Below are 21,375 nucleotides of genomic sequence, written 5' to 3' on the forward strand. Positions count from 1 at the left end.
GACACCAACTCCCTTGTGACATTTTACGTAATTTAGATGTTCACAAGAGTGGCTCATTAGTCCTCTTGGTTTGTCTTGAGCATCTACCGTCTCCACCTCAATGGTTTCCAGGGTGCAATGTGGCCATCCACCACTGTGGTTTCTTAGGGAGACTAGTTGGTATGGACGGCTGTTTTCTAGCTATTGTATTACAGATTGAAGACCTCTGTGCATGGGTGTTGACTTAGAGCTGCCACCTCCTTCTCTCCTTGCTATAAGAAATAGATACTCATCTTGCAAATTTGTGACAACTAGTTGTGATATAACTCTGAGAAGATATGTTCTCATGCAGCAAGGCCCAGAATAAATGAAAGACAAAATAATTTACCACCTAGGTATGTGCAAATGTGAGACCTATGAAATTGCACCCAGGTACTGCAAGTTTTGGGATGGGTGGCAACCTTAACATTGCTCCCTCATAGCCCAGGGCCTCTTATTTGATGCTTCAGCTAAATTATAATACTAATGTTTGTAATATTGCACCAATTTCCATGCCAATTTGCTGAGGCCACAAACAGGATTCCAAAGAGAAGGGGAAGCTTGTCTGTGACAAACAAAGCCCAGATTAAAATATTTGCAACAATACTAAAAAGGCACAGAAAGTGACAAGCTAAGGAAACTGCATTTTGTATTTACATGTACACACCTGTTTGAGAGTGCCTCTAACTAGGGTGAATAATTTTAAAAAATATATTTTTAAATGAAAAATCTGTTTTTATTTACATGTTGCTAGTTTACTTTCTTCCAATTTCATAATGTTAAATTGACAAAGTGGATGTTTTGTCCTTGTGTCTTTATTAGTTTCCTAATTATTAGAAAAAATTCAAATGTTGCATAGATTTTTCATAATTAAAATGCTCATCTGCAGTCCAGGGTCACAGTAACTTCCTTGCCATGAGAACACCACAAACTCAAAAAGAAGACTGACAAGAAAACAGCCCATGCACTATTTGCCAACACCATCTCTTTCCAATCGATATATTGAACTTCCACAAATCAATAAAGCTAAAATTCTTTGACAAGATTAATCTCCAGCACCAGGATTTACAGTAGCTGGCAATCACCTCAAAGTGATTCATGGCAAGACTGAATGTTTTCAGAAAATGTCTGCTGAGTGACTTCATGGGTACAAGTGTAGATGATTGGTGTGATGTTCATAACAAACTTATTGTGTGTACAACAGTAACTGCTGAAGGAGGAGCTATTTAGCAGTATAAAGACACAATTCCTCTGGTCTTCCACATTAAACAGAATAGCTGACTACAATCCACTAGTGATACAATCAAAAGTTGTGACATATGTTCCATATGACTAGTTTTGTGGAGGATAAAACAACCAAGGTGACTAAGAAGAGGAGAGTTTTACCAGAAAAAGAAAAGTACTATACATTCTAAAAATATTGACAAAAGATATGGAAGAAAATAACAGATCATATTATCTGTGGCCCCAAACCTGCAAATGTGCAACCTGCTCACTAGCAGATCCTTGTGCTCACATTGCACAGAGACCTACTGACTTCAGTGGGCCTCCAAATAGATACAGGGGTCTCCCCGAGTGGATACAGTTGTAGGATCGCAGACCAAGTGATTAAATTCTTTCCCCCAGACTACTCTGCAGCTACCAAATACAAAAACAGCCAAGTGACTATTCTTGTGCCATGCCTCATAAGAAGTAAGGCAGAGTACTCTTGAAGATTGCCTAAAAGTCTATTTTTGTTTCTAAGTGGCCCAAGTTAATGAAAATCTGAAAAGTATAGAGCAAATATTAAATATAGTGTTTGCCAGAACATAATATTAATCTAAAGAATTGCTCCTAATATTGAAATTGGTTGTAATAGCACTTGATTCTATTGAACTGTAATTAGATGGCAAAATGGGAGCATTCTGAAAGTGTTGCATTATCAAGCTTTAGCATTATGTAACAGACGATCCATCATTTACCACAGAGGAATCAATACTTGATTTTAAATAAAAGGTTTATACTAGAAGTGGGTTTCTGCCAGCAGTAATTCAATGGCAAGCCAACTCTCCTGCATTGCACAAGTCATATTCCCTCCAATTAAATATGGAAAAACTATAAGTTAGTCAGTAGTGGAATGTTCAAGTAAGTTTTCTGAGAGAAAACAAGATGTCTCAACTGTTAACTTTTACAGTTTATGCTGGTGTTGAATGAGTATGTTCATGTATTGGTGTCCTGCATTCAAAGATTAGAAAGAGCAGCTGGAACAGACTAGGTTTCAAAAGTGTTTTTTCTTCTCAAGTATTTTAATTCTGAAAGCCTTTGAAAACCCTCAGCAAATTTGAATAATAAGTAATTTTCTTCCTCTGAGGAAGGAGAGCCTCATTTTTCTCAGACCTCTTTCTGGGTGATATGGACACTGGAGTCAACTAATGCGTCAATAGATGAGGTTAAGGCCAGTTCTACACTAGACCTATATTGATATAACTACATTGCTCAGGGGTGTGAAAAATCCACATCCCTGAGCGACGTAGTTATACTGACCCAACCCCTTGTGTAGACAGTGCCATGTCAACACGAAAGGTTCTCCTGTGGACATAACTACTGACTCTCAGGGAGGTGGATTAATTAAGCTGATGGGAGAGCTTCTCCTGTCGGTGTTGTAGTGTCTTCACTAAAGTGTTACAGCTGCACAGCTGCACTGCTGTATGTGAAGACTCTAACTAGCTCAGCTGTTGACAATTAAGGAGGTTAACTCCTCAATCAAATCAACAGGTGCTGATAACTGAGGTGGCCCATTGGCAGGCATGTTTAGAAAGGACCTCATTAAAAGGAAAAAATATAAAGGGATATTTCCCATTCTTTTCAGGGTTCCTTTTATCTCAATGATTTGCACTGTTTTAGCTAGGAGTCGGTGGGTTCCTGTGAGGTGGGCTCCATCTCCTGAACTTCTCGGTTCCAGACACTGATGGCTGCTAGCTGTTCAAGCAAAGCTAGTGATACCAGAGCTCCCCCAGAGTGTTGCGGATTTTTCAGGAAGCTTAAATTGACTTCACTGCTTTAGCTCACTTTAAAAAAAAATCCTAAACCTACAAAAAGCATTTATTTCAGTTTGATGTTACTTGTGACTTAACAAGGTTTGTCAACTCGGGGCTCATCTACACAGTGAAGTAATGCTCTCTATGGAGCTGTGATTCTTAAGGTGCGTTAACATGTTGCACATTAACTGCTCTGTGAAGACCCTGCTGGTATGCAAAAAAGATCTCTTAGTATGCTTTAACATAGTACTGTTTTAAACAGCACTACTTTAAAGCACACCAGAAGGGTCTACGTGGACCAACATGCCAGTGCATCTCAGAAATCACACCTCAGGTAGAGCACATTATGCACCGTGTAGACTACTTCTCATTCTTTTCTTTGTATTGTACTAGCTAGGAGACAACTGGCTGCAATTCTGATAGGGTGAAACTCCATGTCTGGAACTCACTTGGATCCTGATTTCTTTTGAAAGTAAAATTCTTTGGGTAATCCTTAAATGTGGCCATCAAGAGAGTCTTGGAATGCTCCCCTATTTGGAGAAAAAGAGGAATACTTCTATCCATGGGGCAAAAGCTACCGGTGAGACAATCCTTTGTAGTTTCCTCCTCTCTAGAGCAGGAAGAAAATGTTCTTGTCCTTTGACTCCTCTTAGGCTATGTTTAAAAGCTAGCAATGTGATTCCCCTGCTTGTGTAGTGTGACAGGGTCAGGCCAGATGGCTACAGGAGAGTGATAGAAGGCAAATATATTAGCTCCAGATTAAACAGGTCCCTTTTCTCTCAGTAAGGTAACAGGGGAGGTTCCAGAACAATCAGGAACTTGCTGGAACCAGTTAAGGCAGACAGGCTAATCAGGACACCTGGAGCCAATTAAGAAGCCGCTAGAATCAATTAAGACAGGCAGGCTAATCAGGGCACCTGGTTTAAAAAGGACCTCACTTCAGTCAGTGAGGGGCACGCAAGGAGCTGAGAGTGAGGACGAGTGATGCTGGAGGACTGAGGAGTACAAATGCTATCTGGCATCAGGAATAAGGTCCTGTGGTGAGGATAAATAAGGTGTTGGGAGGAGGCCATGGGGAAGTAGCCCAGGGAGTTCTAGCAGTCACACAGCTGTTACAAGAAACAATGTAGACAGCTGTGATCCACAGGGCCCTGGGTTGGAACCTGGAGTAGAAGGCGGGCTCGGGTTCCCTCCAATCCTCCCAACTCCCTATTGGATACAGGAGGAGCTGACCTGGACTGTGGGTTCCACCAGAGGGGAAGGTCAATGGCCTGTCCCCCGACCCACTAGGTGGATCAGCAGAGACTGCGGGGATTGTTCTCCTTTCTTTTCCCCATGCTGGCCAACGATGAGGATACCTGAGTGAATGGCAGATTTGAGCCACTAGCAAAAGTGGCCAAACTGAAGGCTCCCGTGAATCTCTGAGTTGAGCAAATCCACCAATAAGCACAGGACCCACCAAGGCAGAGGAGGAACTTTGTCACAGTAGACATACTCATGCTAATTCAGTGCGAGTATAAATAGCAGTACAGAGGCGGTAGCAGACATAGCAGCCATGGAGGCACAGCTGAGCCACACTGAGTATAAACTTGCCTAAAACTGGTGAATATGAACTTACTGTGGCCCTGCTGCTGATACCAGTACTACTGCAACTACACTGCCATTTATATCTGCACTGGGCTAGCGTGAATATGCATACATGAGCAGGGGAATCACACCCTTAGCTCATAGTGTAGACATAGCCTTAGATGACAGTGCTCCAGTGGGTTTGGTGCAGATTATGTATACAAACTCAAGACTAAATTCAATTATTTATGTTAAGGTTCATGATGGTATCTTTGCAGACATTGTGTGTGTGTTCTCTCCAGGCTTCATCCCTCACCCAATGTAAAGCTCATACAGTTTTCTCTATATAGAGTGGGAAACATCAGATTGCAGTCCTGAAACATAGAAAGCCTCTCCAAGTACTCTTCCAGTTCCAGGCAATGTCTGAGGGTTGGAGTCCTTTCAACCACTGCATCCAGGAACTCACCAGTGGAACCACAGATTTCGGTAAGTTACCTATGCCTCGGCAAAAGAAAGTAAAACTCTTCTACCCTCGAGGCCACCACTTAAAGTATTTTTGGGGGGGTGGGGGGGTGAATCATTTTTGTTATTCTGGTTAAAAAAGGTCTTCTTGCACATGCTTCCAGTAGCTCCTAAGAAACAAAAAGCTTTTCTGACCTCCATCAATAAGTGCTAAAGTCTGACCAGCCTAATTGGAAAGTATTTTTGAAATCTTCTCTCAACTCTAAGCTCTTATTTGCATTGGAATAAAAGGTCCTGTATATCGTGCATAAAAGATGTGTGACTGCATAGGAAATTGCAAATGTAGCAATGGAAAACTGAAAATCTGTAAGCGAAGTAATTCATTTTACATGAGCAACTTTGATGCGTGTTCTTGAAAATTTTGCTACTGCATGTGTCTTTTGGGCACCCAATTTACCATTGACTCACTAATTATTCTGAAAAATGCCCCCAACTGTATTATCACAGTGATTCTAACACTCCACTTTTTGGGGTGCTTTTCGTTTAGAGAGATGCTACAATATCATGTTGAGTCAGTTATCTCCACACTTCAATATTTGAAGATGCACAGCATATGCTGCCTTTAATTATGGCCCTATACACACTATTGTTGAAGCCATGCTAGCAATAACCACATTTAAGCAAACTTCTTATTTGTGGGGTTCCAGCATTGTTTTCCTGATCAATGACAGGTGGGGAAGTCCCTCAAAAACCTTCTTGTTCTTATATTAACTGTAAATTAGATGGCTCCCCTTGGCCTGACAATAGTATGTTATACCTTTTCTCCCTCTCCAAAGAGGTAGCTGGATTCTCCCTCCAGTTATATTTTTGATACCCCCTTTTAAAGTCATTCAGCCACCAAAGCTTCAGTAAAAATTTCCCTGCCAACCAGTTTTATATTTATAACAATAAGGTTATGAACTACAGAGGCCAAATATATCAGTTCTTATAACATGAAGGTGGGAAGAGATCTACCAGGGCATTTTTTGCCTATGCAAATTCAATGATTTAAAAAAAAATAAATCTGATTTTTTTATTTAAATAGGTTTTTTCCTCAAAAAGCATTTTATCAAAAAAATCCGATCTAAAGATGGTTTTAATTAAGATACATTATAACTCAAAGATATCTCATCATGGAATAGGGATTATAAATTTTAATTCTACAGTATGAGACAATATATTCATGTAATGTTTAAGAAAAGTTTTGTAAATGAGTTCCAATAGTTCATGGATTAGGGACCCAATCTTATGGGGTTCCAGGGGCTTCTGTATAGATTATTTATGTTAATCTTTCTATCTACCCAATGGGACTCAGTGCTCAGCCTAAAAGATACCATCAGAGATGCTTAGTTTTGCAGTTCTCAAACTGTGGATTTGTGTCTCCAGAGATAACATGCTTGTTAACAGCAAAAATGTTTTTAAATAAATAATATAGAGAGATGAGAAATAACAGACCTCTCAACCCTATTGTCCCTCTGCAAATTTGTGTACGCTGAGTCAATCCCTTACCTCTCTCTAAAAGTGCAAAGTTTCAAAATGTTCAATGAATAGAAGATTGTTGGGGACGGAACAGATCTGGACAAGGAGAAGAAGTCTGGAGAGAAATGTGAGAAGGGAGGGACAGGCAGTAGAAACAAAAGTGAAAAACTGTTTGAGCAGCATATTCCAGAAGTCTTGAGGTCTTTCTGAGTGTAGCCTTCATTGATTTGAGATCTACCATACCATTCTCTCACTAGAAGGGAAAACCTATAATGGAAGCAGGCTGTAAAAAAAGACCTAGTTTGGGAGTATTTTAATGAAATTCCTCTACCTGTGGGTAAGACAGGCATGTGCGCAAAATGCAAACAGCACAACAAAGAAATGCAAGCCCTGGTTGCCCGAATGAAACAACATCATGAGAAGTGCTCCTTCTCAGGAGGAAGCTGCGTTGAAGATGATGAAAGAAACACGTCTGAACATGCAGGATCTTCACGTTAGTAAACTTTTTTATTTCATACTTCTTTCTTAAGGACTGCCTGTCTTCCTTCTGGACTATTCTTGAATTCTCATGTTTGAGCAAAAAATATAGTTGTTACTCTATGGTACTATCGTTTCAGATGCAGTGTGATAAAAAAATCAATAGCTGAAATAGGCAGATCTTCATTTTACAATTTCACCTTTAAAGCAGTACTTAGTGTCAGTGAATGCAATGAGTAATACTAAATGAGCAGTATAGTCATAATAATTAAATAACTGCCTTGACTTATTTTGTTTAGGAGAACCCATCCTCAACATACAGGATTCTGAAGACTATCCACCTTCAAGATCACTATCATTTTCTATAGTTTCAGAGTTATCTGCCAATGAGAGTGTTTCACTCACATCATGTAGGTCACACAGCCACAGTATATCACCTGTAGCAAAAAGAAAAAAAAATCTCCATCATCCAGAAACAACCAAAGATAAGTTTGTGATAAGAACCAGCAGATTATAAAAAGAGGTAATTGATGAAAAAGTTACCCGGTTTGTTTATGCTACAAACTTTCCATATGATTGAGAACCCACACTTCATTAACATGGTTCATTCATTAAGACCAGGATACAGTCCACCCAACAGAGCAGATGTGGCAGGCAAATTGCTGGATAAAGTGTATAAAAGAGAAATTGAGCAGTGCGCAAGAGGTCTAGAAGGTGAAATTGTTAACCTGAGTCTTGATGGGTGGAGCAATGTCCACAATGATCCTGTTGTATGTGCTTGTGTAACAACAGAAGAAAGAAATGTTTTCCTTACAGAAACTATTGATACATCAGGAAATGTACACACAGCAGAAAACTTACAAGTAGTAGCAGTAAAAGCTATAATAAACTGTGAAAAAAAATTCAAATGTCTAGTACGCAGCTTGGTCACAGAGAATGCTGCAAACGTATCCAAGATGAGAAGGAATTTAGAGGAGAGTGAAGAGAGTCCCAAGCTAATAACATAAGGTTGCAGTGCTCATTTGATGCACCTTGTAGACAAAGACTTCAGTGTTCCAGAAATAACAGCTAATGTTGTTGAAATTGCAAAATACTTCCATAACAACCACTTTGCAGCAGCTGCTCTGAAAAAAGTGGGAGGAACCAAGCTAACTTTCCCACAAGACGTGCAATGGAACTCAGTAGTGGACTGGTTTGAGCACTAGATCAAGCACTGGCCTAATCTTATGACAGTTTGTGAACAAAATCATGAAAAAACAGATGGCACTGTCACAGCCAAAGTTCTTAACACTGGGCTTAAGAGAAATGTTGAACACATGCTGAGTACCCTGAAGCCTATTTCTGTAGCCTTGAACAAACTGCAGGGAAATAGCTGTTTTATTGCTGATGCTGTAGAAATTTGGAAGGAACTGAGTGAGATCTTAAAAAGAGAAATATGCAATGACAGAGTTAAATTACAAGCATTAAAAAAATGAATGGGACAAGCACTATCTCCAACTCACTTTCTTGCAAATATTCTCAATACTCGGTACCAGGGTCAAACCTTAATTGCTGAAGAAGAGAAGCTGGCTAGGACATGGACATCCAGCAATCATCCCTCCATAATGCCAACTATAAACTTCAGAGCTAAGGGTGAACCATTCAAGAAATAGACGTTTGCTGATGTTTTAAAGAAAGTCACACCAGTGAACTGGTGGAAGTCAATTAAGCATTTGGATTCAGAGACTGTTGAAGTGATAATCTCACTTTTAACAGCAGTAGCTTCTTCTGCCAATGTAGAAAGAATATTTTATTCCTTTGGACTAATTCATTCCAAATTGAGAAATCATTTGGGACCTGAAAAAGCACGAAAGCTTGTTTTTCTTTTCCAGATTATGAACAAACAGGAAAATGAGGATGAAAATAACTGAGTTAGCTGCAGAAGCCAATATTTTAGATTTCTCATGTTGACCTGGCTGACATAGTCTATTTAATTTTTGTTTTTTATATTTCATTTAACTATTTTAGTTAAAAACAATTTTAACAAAAAAAAACCCTGGTTTTAAAAAACGTGAATGTTTAACTAAATTCAAAAATTCGTATGCTTGTTTTGTTAAAATATTATATGTTTGCTGTTGAAGAAAAAAATCCAGAATACATAATGTTGTTATTTTAGTTAAATAAAACAATTTAAATGTCTGTCTGGTGATGTTCTCCTCATACAGCATGGCAAGAAAATCCTCCAAATATTAATGATTAACCTGTTGAATTGGAGATATTTATTAAGTCAGTGGGAGGTAAACTATCTGCTTCAATTACCTTTGGTAAATGAAATAACCAATCATTCATTTTCTGATATAGCTGTAAAACTAATTTGAAAAGTTTTCAAAATAAATCACTTTAAAAATGTATAGTGTGTACCTTCTAAAAACGAAACCTACATCTATCTCTGAGTTGTGAAGAATATGTATTACGAATGCACTTTTATGAAGAAATCCATGATAAAATCAAATCTTCCTGACTAATGATTTAAATCAAATCCACCCTGGCTCTATCCTGCAGGACTTTATGAATAGAGCCCTGCAAATCCATGGGTATCCACTTTATATCCGTGGACGATTTTTGCTGATAGCCACTTGGATGCAGATTCAAATTTTGTAACTGCGCAAGGCTCTGATGGTGAGATCCAGGCAGGAAGCTGTGAGGAACTGCAGCATGGACTCTCCAACTGTTCCAAACTAATACCTAATAATTGGACCATCTTTCCTCTCTGATTGGAGGGAAGGTATGTAATCTCTTTTCACCAAGGTTGTGAGGTTAGCAAGACTCCTGATTCTGGCATATGGAAAAAGATCAGATCTGTCTTGAAATCTTCCTGCATTACTCTGATCCATTATCAGGACCTCAAACTTCTGAATTATCCTATTACTTAGAATGGTGAAACCATCATTCAGTCTCTTTCTGTTTCCCACTCAGTCAGTCTGCTGTCAGATTGAGTTTTCTTATCTAAGCAGGAGTGGCAGTGATGGAATCAAAAGTCTGATTTACACCCAACTGTTCTGGTGTGTGTAAGGTTTGTATGGTTTGGGACCACTGTCTAGGCACCAAGTCTGAGAATTCTGTATTCCTGAGCAGGTTAATGGAGTGCATAATTCTTGCAAAGTAAGTATAACTTTTACTTACAGGGCATTTAGAAATATCTACAGTGAGCACTACTGTACAGCAGAGAGGCACAGCACACAAGATGGCAGAGAGTATGGCTAGACAGGACTGGGGGTTAACACAATAGTATTAAAGAGAAGGGGGAGGGATGTATGTAAATGAGGTTTCCTCATACCTTGAACCATTTAAAGCCAAAATGGTTGGCCTTATGCACTGTTTCATTTAATAGCTTCAGGCAGGCAGTGAGTTGCAGAATGGTAGAAAATAAGATGAGCAGAATAGAGGGAAGAAAAAGCATGCAATTAAAAGCAAATTAAAATCAGTATGGTCAACATTAACATTTTAAAAAACCAAAAACATACATCACACTTTTTCCAATCTAATGCTGACACTAATGTATTATCATAGTTGCAACACATAAAAGAACTGTCATTAATTTTCAAAACAAAAACAGAATCCAGACTTGTAAAACTCAACTTTCAGAGAGAGATTTTTTCATAATTTATATAAACCTCCACAGAATTGGAAACAGTGAGGACATTTTTAAAGTGAAGGAGGGAATGTGAGAAGGTTAAACAGCTGAAAGGAAATGCCCTTCCCACCTTAGAACAATGGCTACTTGCCATCCCTCCCCATTACCCAACTGCATTTAATAAATACTGAAGCAAAACACTGTCAGGTAAAATAGGACAGGGCCGTTGACTTGGTGCTATGCAAAGTCACTGAGTGACAAGGCTGGTTTTCTCTTAACACTGTCTGCGAGTAAGATAGCATTAGTTAAGGTCCCCACAGTTCGCAACCTTGCTGGAAATAAAACACTGCTGTGATATATGATTCTGCTGGGGATGTTGGTCTTCTCTCCCATTCCTGCCACTTCCCACTCCTCTCTCTTCCCCTTTTTCTTGTTTTAAACAGCAGTGCATTCAACTCTTCTCTTCTCTTTCAAGTTGCTGTCATCTACTGTCCATCCAACTCCTCCCAATCAACCCTCCTCTGCTTCCAGCTCCAGCCTCTCTCTCTTCCTCTTCTCTCAGTCTCCCACATGTCCTCAGTCACTAATTTCCTTGTTAGTGGAAATGACCCATCCAACCCCTTGGCTGCACATTTCTTCACCTTCATGTCTTCATTTGACCTGCTGCCCTAGTTCAACTCTCCCATTCATCAAAATAGGTGTTCATTTGAGTTTTTCACCAAGCACTGCACTCTCTGTTGCTGAGTTCCCCCTCTCCAGCCATCACCTGGTCTCTTTTAGCATTGCCCGCCAGCAACCCCCATCATGCCTTCAAGTTCATCAGCCTTGATGGCTTCTCATTTGCTCAGCTCCCTCTTCACTTGATATAGTTGTTGATTCTCTCCATGCTTCTCTTTCCTTCACCCTTCTGCCCCTCTCTCCTATTTGTAAGTTCTCTCCACCATCTCTCAGCCCTGACTCACTCCCAACTTTTGCTTCCTCCGCTCCTGCTCTTGTGCTGCAGAGCATCTCTGGTGGAATTCCTTTGACCAGACTGACGTCCTCTACTAAAAATCCATTTTCCCCTCTTTCAGTACTGACATCTTCCTAACTAAACAACTCTACTTCCCCAACTTAAATGAATCCACACTTGCAATCCCAACTGCCTTTTTGCCACCTTTGACTTAGTTCTCAAACCCTTAACTTCTCTCTTGGATTACTTTGAAGAGGAAAATTATAAAACTACGTGACCTTCTCCCCTCGGCTTGCCTTTCCCTCCTTTCCTACTTTTCTCTCCTTCTTCCCTTTCATAGTTGCAGAAGTTTCTCATCTGCTCTCCTCCTGTAACCCCTCCCCAATGACCCCATTCCACCTCCAGATCTCCCTAATGCCCACTGTCATCCCCTTGCCCTTAACCTCTCTTTCTCCTCTTATTCTTTCTCCTCACAATGAAATCACACTTCAGTCTCTCCAATCTTAAAAAATGCACCACTGACCCCACTTGTCTCTCCAACTGCTGCCCCATCTCTCTTTCATCTGTAAGGTCACTGAATGTTCTGTTTACAATTGCTATCTGGCATTTCTCTCTTCAATTCCATTCTAGACCCTCTCTGATCCTGCTTCCACCCTGACACTCCACTGAAACTGCTCTTGCCAAGGTCTCTAGTGACCTCTTCCTAGCCAAACTCAGAACCAGTATTCCATCCACATCCTCTTTGAATTGTCAGCTGCACTGACACTGACTATGCTCTTCTTGAAATCTCATCTTCCCTTGGATTCTGTGAGTTTGTCCTCTCCTAGGTCTCCTCCTAACTCTCTAATCTCTCCTTCAGCACGTCCTTCAGACAATCCTACTCATTCCCCCCCAAGTTTTCTGTGGGGGTTCCACAAAGATCTCCTTTTGTCCCTCTACAACTCACTTTTGGGTAGTCTCATTCACAAACACAAATACAACTACAGTCTCTACGCTGACAACTCACAGATCTAACTCTAATGTAGACCTCTCTCCTTCTGTCCAAATTAAAATCTTGGCTTCTCTCTGACATCTCCTGGATGTCTAGCCATCAGCTCCAACTCAACATGGCTAACACAGAGCTCTTAATTTCCCTGCCTCTCTACCTCCTCTCTCATTTACTATGTACACCACCACTATCTTGCCTTTTACTAATGCCAGCAATCTGAGTGTCTTCTTCAATGTGGACTCACTCCAGGTCCTCAGATTCCCCTATGTCTAAATCTCTCAGATTCTGTCCGTATAACATAGCTAAGGAACAGCCTTCCTCTCCATCCACCGAGTTACAACTCTTATGCCAGCTCTCATCATCTAGTGTCTCAATTACTACATCATCATTCTCACTGACCTTGATAAATGGAATTGCATCCTTCCCCCCACAAATACCCATTATGAATGCTGCCACAAAATCATTTTCCTAGTCCACTGCTTTGATCACAGAATCATATAACTGGAATGGACCTTGAGACATCATTTAGTCGAGTCCCCTGCACTCAGGGCAGCAATAAGTATTATCTAGACCATCCCTGAAAGGTGTTTATCTAACCTGCTCTTAAAAGTCTACAATGATGGAGATTCCACAACCTCCCTAGGCAATTTATTCCAGTGCTCAACCACTCTGACAGTCAGGAAGTTTTTCCTAATGTCTAACCTAAACTTCCCTTGCTGCAATTTAAGCCTATTGCTTCTTGTCCTATCCTCAGAGGTTAAGGAGAACAATTTTTCTGCCTCCTCCTTTTAACAACCTTTTATGTACTTGAAAACTGTTATCATATCCCCCCCTCAATCTTCTCTTCTCCAGACTAAACAAATCCAGGTTTTTCAATCTTCCCTCATAGGTCATGTTTTCTAGACCTTTAATAATTTTTGTTGCTCTTCTCTGGACTTTCTCCAATTTGTCCACATCTTTCCTGAAATGTGACGCCAAGAACTGGACACACTACTCCAGTTGAGGCCTGATCAGCGTGGAGTAGAGCAGAAGAATTACTTCTCATGTTTTGCTTACAACAGTCCTGTTAATACATTCCAGAATGATGTTTGCTTTTCTTTTTGCAACAGTGTTACACTGTTGACTCATATTTAGCTTGTAATCCACTACAACCCCCAGATTCCTTTCTGCAGTATTTCTTCCTAGGCAATCATTTCCCATTTTGTATGTGTGCAACTGATTGTTCCTTCCTAAGTGGAGTACTTTGCATTTGTCCTTATTGAATTTCATCCTATTTACTTCAGACCATTTCTCCAGTTTGTCCGGATTATCCTGAATTTGAATTCTATCCTCCAAAGCATTTGCAACCCCTCTCAGCTTGGTATCGTCTGCAAACTTTATAAGTGTACTCTCTATGCCATTATCTAAATCATCAATGAAAATATTTAATAGAACCAGACCCAGAACTGATCCCTGCGGGACCCCATTAGATATGTCCTTCCAGCTTGACTGTGAGCCACTAATTACTACTCTCTGGGAACACTTTTCCAATCAGTTATGCACCCACCTTATAATAGCTCCATCTAGGTTATATTTCCCTCATTTGTTTATGAGAATGTCATGCAAGACAGTATCAAAAGCCTTACTAAACTCAAGATATACCACATCTACTGCTTACCACTCTCCTCAAGGCTTGTTACCCTGTCAAAGAAAACTATTAGGTTGGTTTGACACAATTTGTTCTTGACAAATCCATGCCGACTCTTACTTACCAGCTTATTATCTTCTACGTGTTAGCAAACTGATTGCTTAATTGTTTGCTCCGTTATCTTTCTGGCTACTGAAGTTAAGCTGACCGGTCTGTAATTTCCTGTGTTATACTGCCAATCTATAAAAAGGGAAATAAGGACATTTGCCCTTTCTAGTCCTCTGGAATCTCTCCCATCTACCATGACTTTTCGAAGATAATTGCTAATGACTCAGATATCTCCTCAGTCAGCTCCTTGAATATTCTACGATGTATTTCATCAAGCTGTGGTGACTTGAAGACATGTGTACACAACCATGTCACCCTTCACTTTGCATCCCTCCCATGGATTCCCCCCTTCTCAACTGCATGAAATATAAGAGACTTGTCTTCTCTTTCAAGACCCTTCATGGCCTATCCCCACCCTACCTATCATCTTTCATACCAAGATGTCGACTCCGGCCCACGACAGCAGTCTCTATCATCCATTTGTTATATTTTCAATCAAACACCTTCATGATTTCTCCCATGCTGCCCCTCGTGATTGGGAGGAGCTCCCCATAATCATCTACAAAACTAACACATACTCTTCCTTCAAAATCCTCCTTACAACTCCTTTTCCATTTTGCCTACAAAAAAACTTGACAATGGCTAAGATGCTGGTGTGCTGAGACCATTGCCCATCATGCTGACCACTAATGTATCATTGTTCCTTTGTACTCCTCATTCATTGTCCCTTGTCCTACACTTAGATTGTAAGCTCTTTATGACAGGAACGATCCTTTTCTTCTGTGTCTGTACAGCACCTAGCACAGTGGTGTCTTGTGTCTATGTCTAGTGTTCCTATGTAATAAGGTAATACAAGTTAATAATAATACAGCATATATAGTACAGTGTGTGTGAACATGTTAACACAGGAATATATATTCGATGTATACACGTCAGAGAGAAATGTCACACAAACCTCTCTTTTAAAGCACAGAACACCACACACTCATATTTAGTTTCAGGAAAGGACAGAAATGGACTCCATTCGTTAATGTCTGTACAGTGCTTTAGGATCTCCTGATGGCAAGGTACTATTCAAGGGCAAAGAATGATTACTACTACTTTATTGTCAGGCTGTACCTCTTACGTGCCCAACAGCAACACCAGTGACTGTATAAGATTGCAGACCTGTTTCTCAGCATTAGTCCTGGCTGATTCCTCTTGTGCTAGCACCATTTCCCGCTCTGCAGTTATCTGCACACTCTCTCTCAGCGCCTCTTCCAATTCTTCAATCCGATCATCCTTTTTACGCAGGTTATCCTGGAAAATGATGGGAGACCAGGTGAAGTAGACTAATTTGGAAATAAGAATCAGAGCCCATTAACAACCAAGTGCTATGCCAACTAAATAGCTGCTCTCCCTCCCAGGGTGCAATTCCACATCAAAATATCTTCGCAAAAAAGGAAGGAAAGATGAAGTGAAGGAAGGAGGAGGAGGAATTGATAATACAGTGAAGGAAAAATCTAGCAAAGCAAGACAGTTGTGCTTGCCTCTGCAACTGTGGTACCACAATCCTTTCAGATCAGACAGCACAGGTATGAGAGGGTTGTTTGTAAAGAAAAGGTTAGTGTGCAGTTCCAAAGAAGCTTAATAGCCAGCAGTGGTGGGACAATAGCAGGCATTTGGATTCCCTCATGCACTCTCACAGGCAGTTGTGGTAGAAGGGAAACATAGCACTGCAGCTTTGCAATTCACCATGTCCAGATGGAAAAAAATATTTTATTTTCTGAAGCAAATGTTAACCTAACAAGAAAACAGGACAGACGTCTGTACAGTTTCAGCCAAGTCTAGCTTCAGTTTTTCATCAAATGCTGTTGCATGAAAAACCCACTTGAAGTTCTGGTGGGAAGTCCAGTTTGGATTTCAGGCATCTGAAGTGTAATATCCCCATATACTTCATTCTTTGATTAAGAATATCTTCACAGCTGCAAGTTTAGGTGTCCTGCATATATTCAAAGGCCACTGAAGTGCACTACAGGGTCAGGAGGAAATCAAAAACTACCTGTTTACACACACAATGTAATTTGGAAATAGTAGTACCAAGGGAACTAAACTCCAGTTTTTACCAAGAGAATCTGCTCATAAGAGATATTTCTGACAGTAAACGCACATCCCTGACTTTGCAATGATGACTTGGCCACAAGATTGAAAAACAAGCCACTTTAGGCTGGTCAGGATACTTTGATTTCTTGAAGTGTAGCAGCCGCTGATTTAAAAATCACCAACTAAAACAAGCAAGCTGGGGACACATTCCATGCATCTCTGGTGTTGCAGGCTACGTTAGCTCACACAGTAATCACCAGCATTAGAGATCTGATTTTACAGTAACCACAAGAACGTCAGACTCGCTGCAGCAGTAGGCCTTGTAATGGAGGGATCATACTCTCTCATTCATATGAACATCTTGCTTCTCACATCCCACTTGCTATTTGATAAGTAGCTGAAATGAGGGAAGAAGCAGTGGCAAATCTATGCCTTTGTTTTCTGTCCTTTCAGATCTTGGTGTTGAAATCCTGCCACTGTTTCTCTGGAAGTATTTTACAACACACAAAGTGTGAAGAATAACAATTGATTCTGAAGAGGTTTGGTTCTGAATCTGCCATTCTGATAATGTTACTAGAGTTTAAAGAACGATCTTATTCCTAGATGCCCATCCCATCTCCAAGGAACTGGGCTGTGTCCCCCACAAGAGCTGAGCAGTGCAGATTGATGCTGGTTCTCTCTCAAGCTTGTCACTTCTAATCATCCTGTTCCAATACAGCTGTATATCAGCCTGCCAAGAGAGCTGTGCAGATCTCTAGCACCAGTGCCAAGTGGAGACAATCCAATGGGACTTGTGCAGCCAGTAGGGCAGGCTACAACACTTGGCTGGCTTTCAAAAGGGAATTCAAGATACTTTCCTATAGTGCTTGTTGTTCAAAGAAGAATGTAAATGAAATGGATTTACAGGGGGGCAATGGCCAGTTCAGTTACAATAGAGTTTCCCACAAAACTAATGGACAGGTTTTCACATTAAAAACTTATGCTGCATGAGTAAGATTTCACCCCTTGTTGAGTCCTTTTGATGCACTGAGAAAATCTTCCAATGTTCTCAAAACTACTTAGGGGTTGCAATTAGTCAACTCAAAGTCTTCCCCTCAAAAAAGAATGAAGTTGTGAGTCCCCCAAAAAATCTCATCATAGAGTGTTAATTCTGCCAGACTTGAAAGATGTTTATTAGCTTTTTTACATTACGTCAATGTTGTTGACTACTCTCTTTCAAATCTTCTCCCTGGTTAGGCTGTAGAGTTTGGGACTGTCCATTCCATTTCACTGCACAGGATCTGGTAAGGCCCATCTAAACAGCTGTGTGCAACTGGAAAGTGGTTTATAAGAAGGAAGTTGGAATATAAAGTTAAATCTACACATACACGCTCTTCTGTGGCCAGACAAACATTTAAGAGCTCCAGGTACCCAGCCTAGTAAATTGCTCCATTCAGAAAAGTAAACTTTGGAGGACAGAAATAAGAGCTATTGGTGATGCCAGAACATCTGGAACAGTGCTATGGTACTTGCATGTGAAAATATTTGCCGCTGTGTCTACTTGGAAACTGCTATTTGAAATAAATGTGAGAAAGATATTTTGCATATTAATGTTATCAGCAAAATCTCGACAGCATGTGTTTAATTACTTTCCCTAAAATGTCACTCAGACATACAAGCATCCTCTGAAAACATTTATGCAAATGTTGGAGTGCTAGGCAATACTGGAAAATGCAGTGTGCATTCATGCAAACAACTGTCAATAAATCACCCTCTTCACCTTCAACATATAAGCCACCTAGAGTCTAGTCAGTAAGTAGAGTTTAGTTATAACTTTGTTCTTCCAGTTTCTCAGACAAACGGGCTGAGAAAAGTCATGGGAATTTCCTCTAACTCATAGTCACTCCACATGAGCCTTCTCACCTGTCCCTATAAAACGATGTCGATGTCAGAAATGAGTAGCAGAGCCTGACAAACCCACACAGCACTGGTATTCCAAAGCATAGCACAGTGAGTTTTTGTTAGACCAAGGAGCAAGGAACAGAATAATTGATGCTGTGGTCTATCAAAAATTTTTTTTGGTCCGAGTTGTTTCTAGATGTAAAACATGGAACTGGAGAGAAGAAAAAAAAGCAGTTCTGTAGTAAGTAGCAAACCCAAGTGATAGATGGGGCCCTTTATGGGGGGGGGGGGAATCTCTCTTGCAGGTTTTCTGTTTTGCACCTAGATAGCACAAAGATTGGGCAATTTATAAAAACCTAAGAGAGAAATCTCCAACCTTCACCAGAGAGCTACATGCAAACAGAGGAGGAAAAAGTCATCTTGTGTGAGTTTCTGAGTTTCATAATAGTTGATATATGGGGGTCACAAATAGATTTAAACATTGCCCTTGAAGAAGGAAGAAATAAGAATGTTTTTCACTTTCAAAGTGGATCTGAGTTGAATGGTGAGTGACATTAGCTTTTTGGTGCTTTGATGACAAACTTGAGTAATATTCAGTAGTTCAGCAAAGTGACAAATAGATACAAATCAACATTTTTGTCCTCTGCAGAAACATCTACCACCTCAGTATTCTGCACCATGCTAACAATACTAACAGAACAGTTATAAAATGGTAGAGCAAACTGCAACATACAGAAATTATATGTAAAATGTTCCCCAAGGCCATCCTTACAGAAAGAAAAGGTGGGTTGAGAAAAAGACAGAGATGGGAGCAGGCCTTTCGGAAGGTCAGGTTCCCAATTCAAGGGTCACAGTCTTAGGCTGAACCCCATTGTGGGTTGTTTTTATTTTTGCTTTCTATTTACATAAAAAATTTACTTTCAGTAACCCTAGGGGGAAAAGATATTACTGACTGCAACTGTCTTTTTCCTACTGAATCACTCCACTGATTTATGGTGTCCTTGTGGAAAAAATATCAATTTTTAATTCTACGGATGTCCTGGGAAATTCAAGATATATTTCTACCAGCCATGCACCAAACAGCAGTCGTATATAGGAGCAGAATTGTCACAACATTACAACATGATCAGAAGCAAGACCAATACACCTCTTTGGATGAAGGAAATCAGATACAGGGCATGGCTCAATGTAGTAGAAGAAAAACAACAATCACATGATTTTTCAGATGCTCATACATCAGATGAGTTAACTGATTCACTGGAGTAGTGAACTGGAGTGGAAAAAAAGCTGTCTGGTAAATGCATTCACTACATTTTGATATTGATGGCAAAACTGCAGGTACATAAAATAAAAACAATAAATTGTCAGTGCCTCTCCCTGAATTATACAATGCATCATTTGGCATTTTGACCTGCAATAAGCTGAAGTTCTGAGAGTTTTTGCAGATTGACAATAGTTTCTGCCTAACTCTAAGAACACCATTCAGAAAATGCTGTTAAAATTATGATGAGAAATTCCTTCAAAGTGTCAGTGCACGTGCATGCACACATATATAAAATAAATAGGAAAATGTTTGAAATTAAAAGTATAAAAATAAAGGACCCATAATTTAAAATGCTTGACAGGAGAAGTTAATGAAACATGGAAAGAAGAGAACAGCCACTACTGCACTACTCAGAACAAAATCTCTACAATCACCTACCTCAGTGAGACAGAAAGCAGGGGGAGGGGGAGAGGACAAACATCCCCCCGCACCACTGTCAGATAGTATATGTCTGTAAAATGTCATGCCAAAGCATGTGATGGGAAACGTGTTTTTATCACCAAGAATGAATTACACAGAAGCTGACACACATGTTAAGCATTGCTAAAAAACCCACAGTGGGCAATGTGGATGGAATAAATACAGATGAAACTAATTCCATTGCTGGAAAACAACTGAACTAAGTTTGTGAACTTAAAGAACCAGCACAGAAAAGCAGCAAGAATTGCACACAAAACTGTAGACCTCTAATGGCTTGCACACTGATTAACAACAGGCAACCATATCTAGTTCCAGAAGAGTATAAAGCCCCACCAGTGGGTCTGAGATCAGAGAAACATCAATGAAGTCAAAGTCCCTTTTGGGGTAAAATTACATCAAACAGAAGTAATCCTAGTAGCAAAATACAACTACATCTAAATGCTTCTCCCTAAAATACATATAAATTGAAAAATACCAGGAATTTACAAACTGCAAAAGAATAGGCATACTAGAAAGACAAACTAATTGTATACATAATCCAGTCACAATACCGTTTGGCCATGGCACAACTAATGTGAGCCAATTAATTCTTTTAGAGTTCAAGGGGAAAAAAACACCACTGAGAATAAAATTAAAATTAACTCAAGCACAACTTTATTCTTCATATTCCCAGAATTTATTCACCCTGTTTTGATAACTCATTTGGAAAATTCTTAACAAAACCCATGGAAGGATGCACATTACTACTGCAGCCTCAAGGATCGTGGCGACTAAGTTTCAAAGTATTATGCAAGGAATCTCCAACAATTGTCTTGGAAATCTGCAGAGTCAACCTTTGACTCCGTCAGAGTTTGTGTCCTTAGGTATCTTCTATGATATGACTCAAAGTTGTGACAATTTTTAAAAAGACTATCTGTGAAAGCGAATCAGCCATACTCAACATCAAGAGCAGTCTAAAGTACAGAGAGGTTGTACGTAACCATGGAGAAGCATCCTGACCAATGCTAACTGAAATAACAGATCTATTATAAAATTCTGTACTCCTCACATGCCTTGCTTCCCTCTCTGGATTAGCCTGAAAGTGGATTTCATTGCACCTTAGAAACTGGAATAAAAAAGAAAGAAAAGAAAGAAAGAGAGGTAGCTGTAGATAAGTGTTAAACAGAAGGCCCAGAATCAAAGTAAAAGGAAGAACAGGTTAAGACTAGTAGAAATTGGCAGTTTCTCTCTCGTATAGCTACCATGCCCTAGACACTTCTCTCCTGTTAGTTTAAGTTTGGTGTCCCGAACTTGAATCAGAATGGTATATTGATATTATAAAG

At 39.9% G+C, this 21,375-nt stretch overlaps 1 protein-coding gene across 18 annotated transcripts in view; it reads right to left on the reverse strand.

Annotated features, from left to right (window-relative positions):
* The window catches only part of ERC1 (ELKS/RAB6-interacting/CAST family member 1), a 546,952-nt gene that overhangs the window by 209,668 nt on the left and 315,909 nt on the right, over window positions 1–21,375 (reverse strand). For 9 of the 18 annotated variants that reach the window (XM_073320483.1, XM_073320517.1, XM_073320492.1 and 6 more), the window contains 2 exons: window positions 15,514–15,645; window positions 10,375–10,428 (listed from right to left, as the gene is read on the reverse strand). The exons of 2 other annotated variants lie outside the window; for them this stretch is intronic. In XM_073320483.1, the coding sequence (XP_073176584.1) occupies window positions 10,375–10,428; window positions 15,514–15,645 (186 nt within the window). Of the gene's footprint in view, window positions 1–10,373; window positions 10,429–14,362; window positions 15,646–21,375 lie in introns of those variants that run through there. 7 more of the 18 variants (XM_073320595.1, XM_073320503.1, XM_073320524.1 and 4 more) reach the window with 3 other exon arrangements.

The sequence above is a fragment of the Lepidochelys kempii genome, chromosome 1, assembly GCF_965140265.1.
Source record: "Lepidochelys kempii isolate rLepKem1 chromosome 1, rLepKem1.hap2, whole genome shotgun sequence".
Lineage (NCBI taxonomy): Eukaryota > Metazoa > Chordata > Testudines > Cheloniidae > Lepidochelys > Lepidochelys kempii.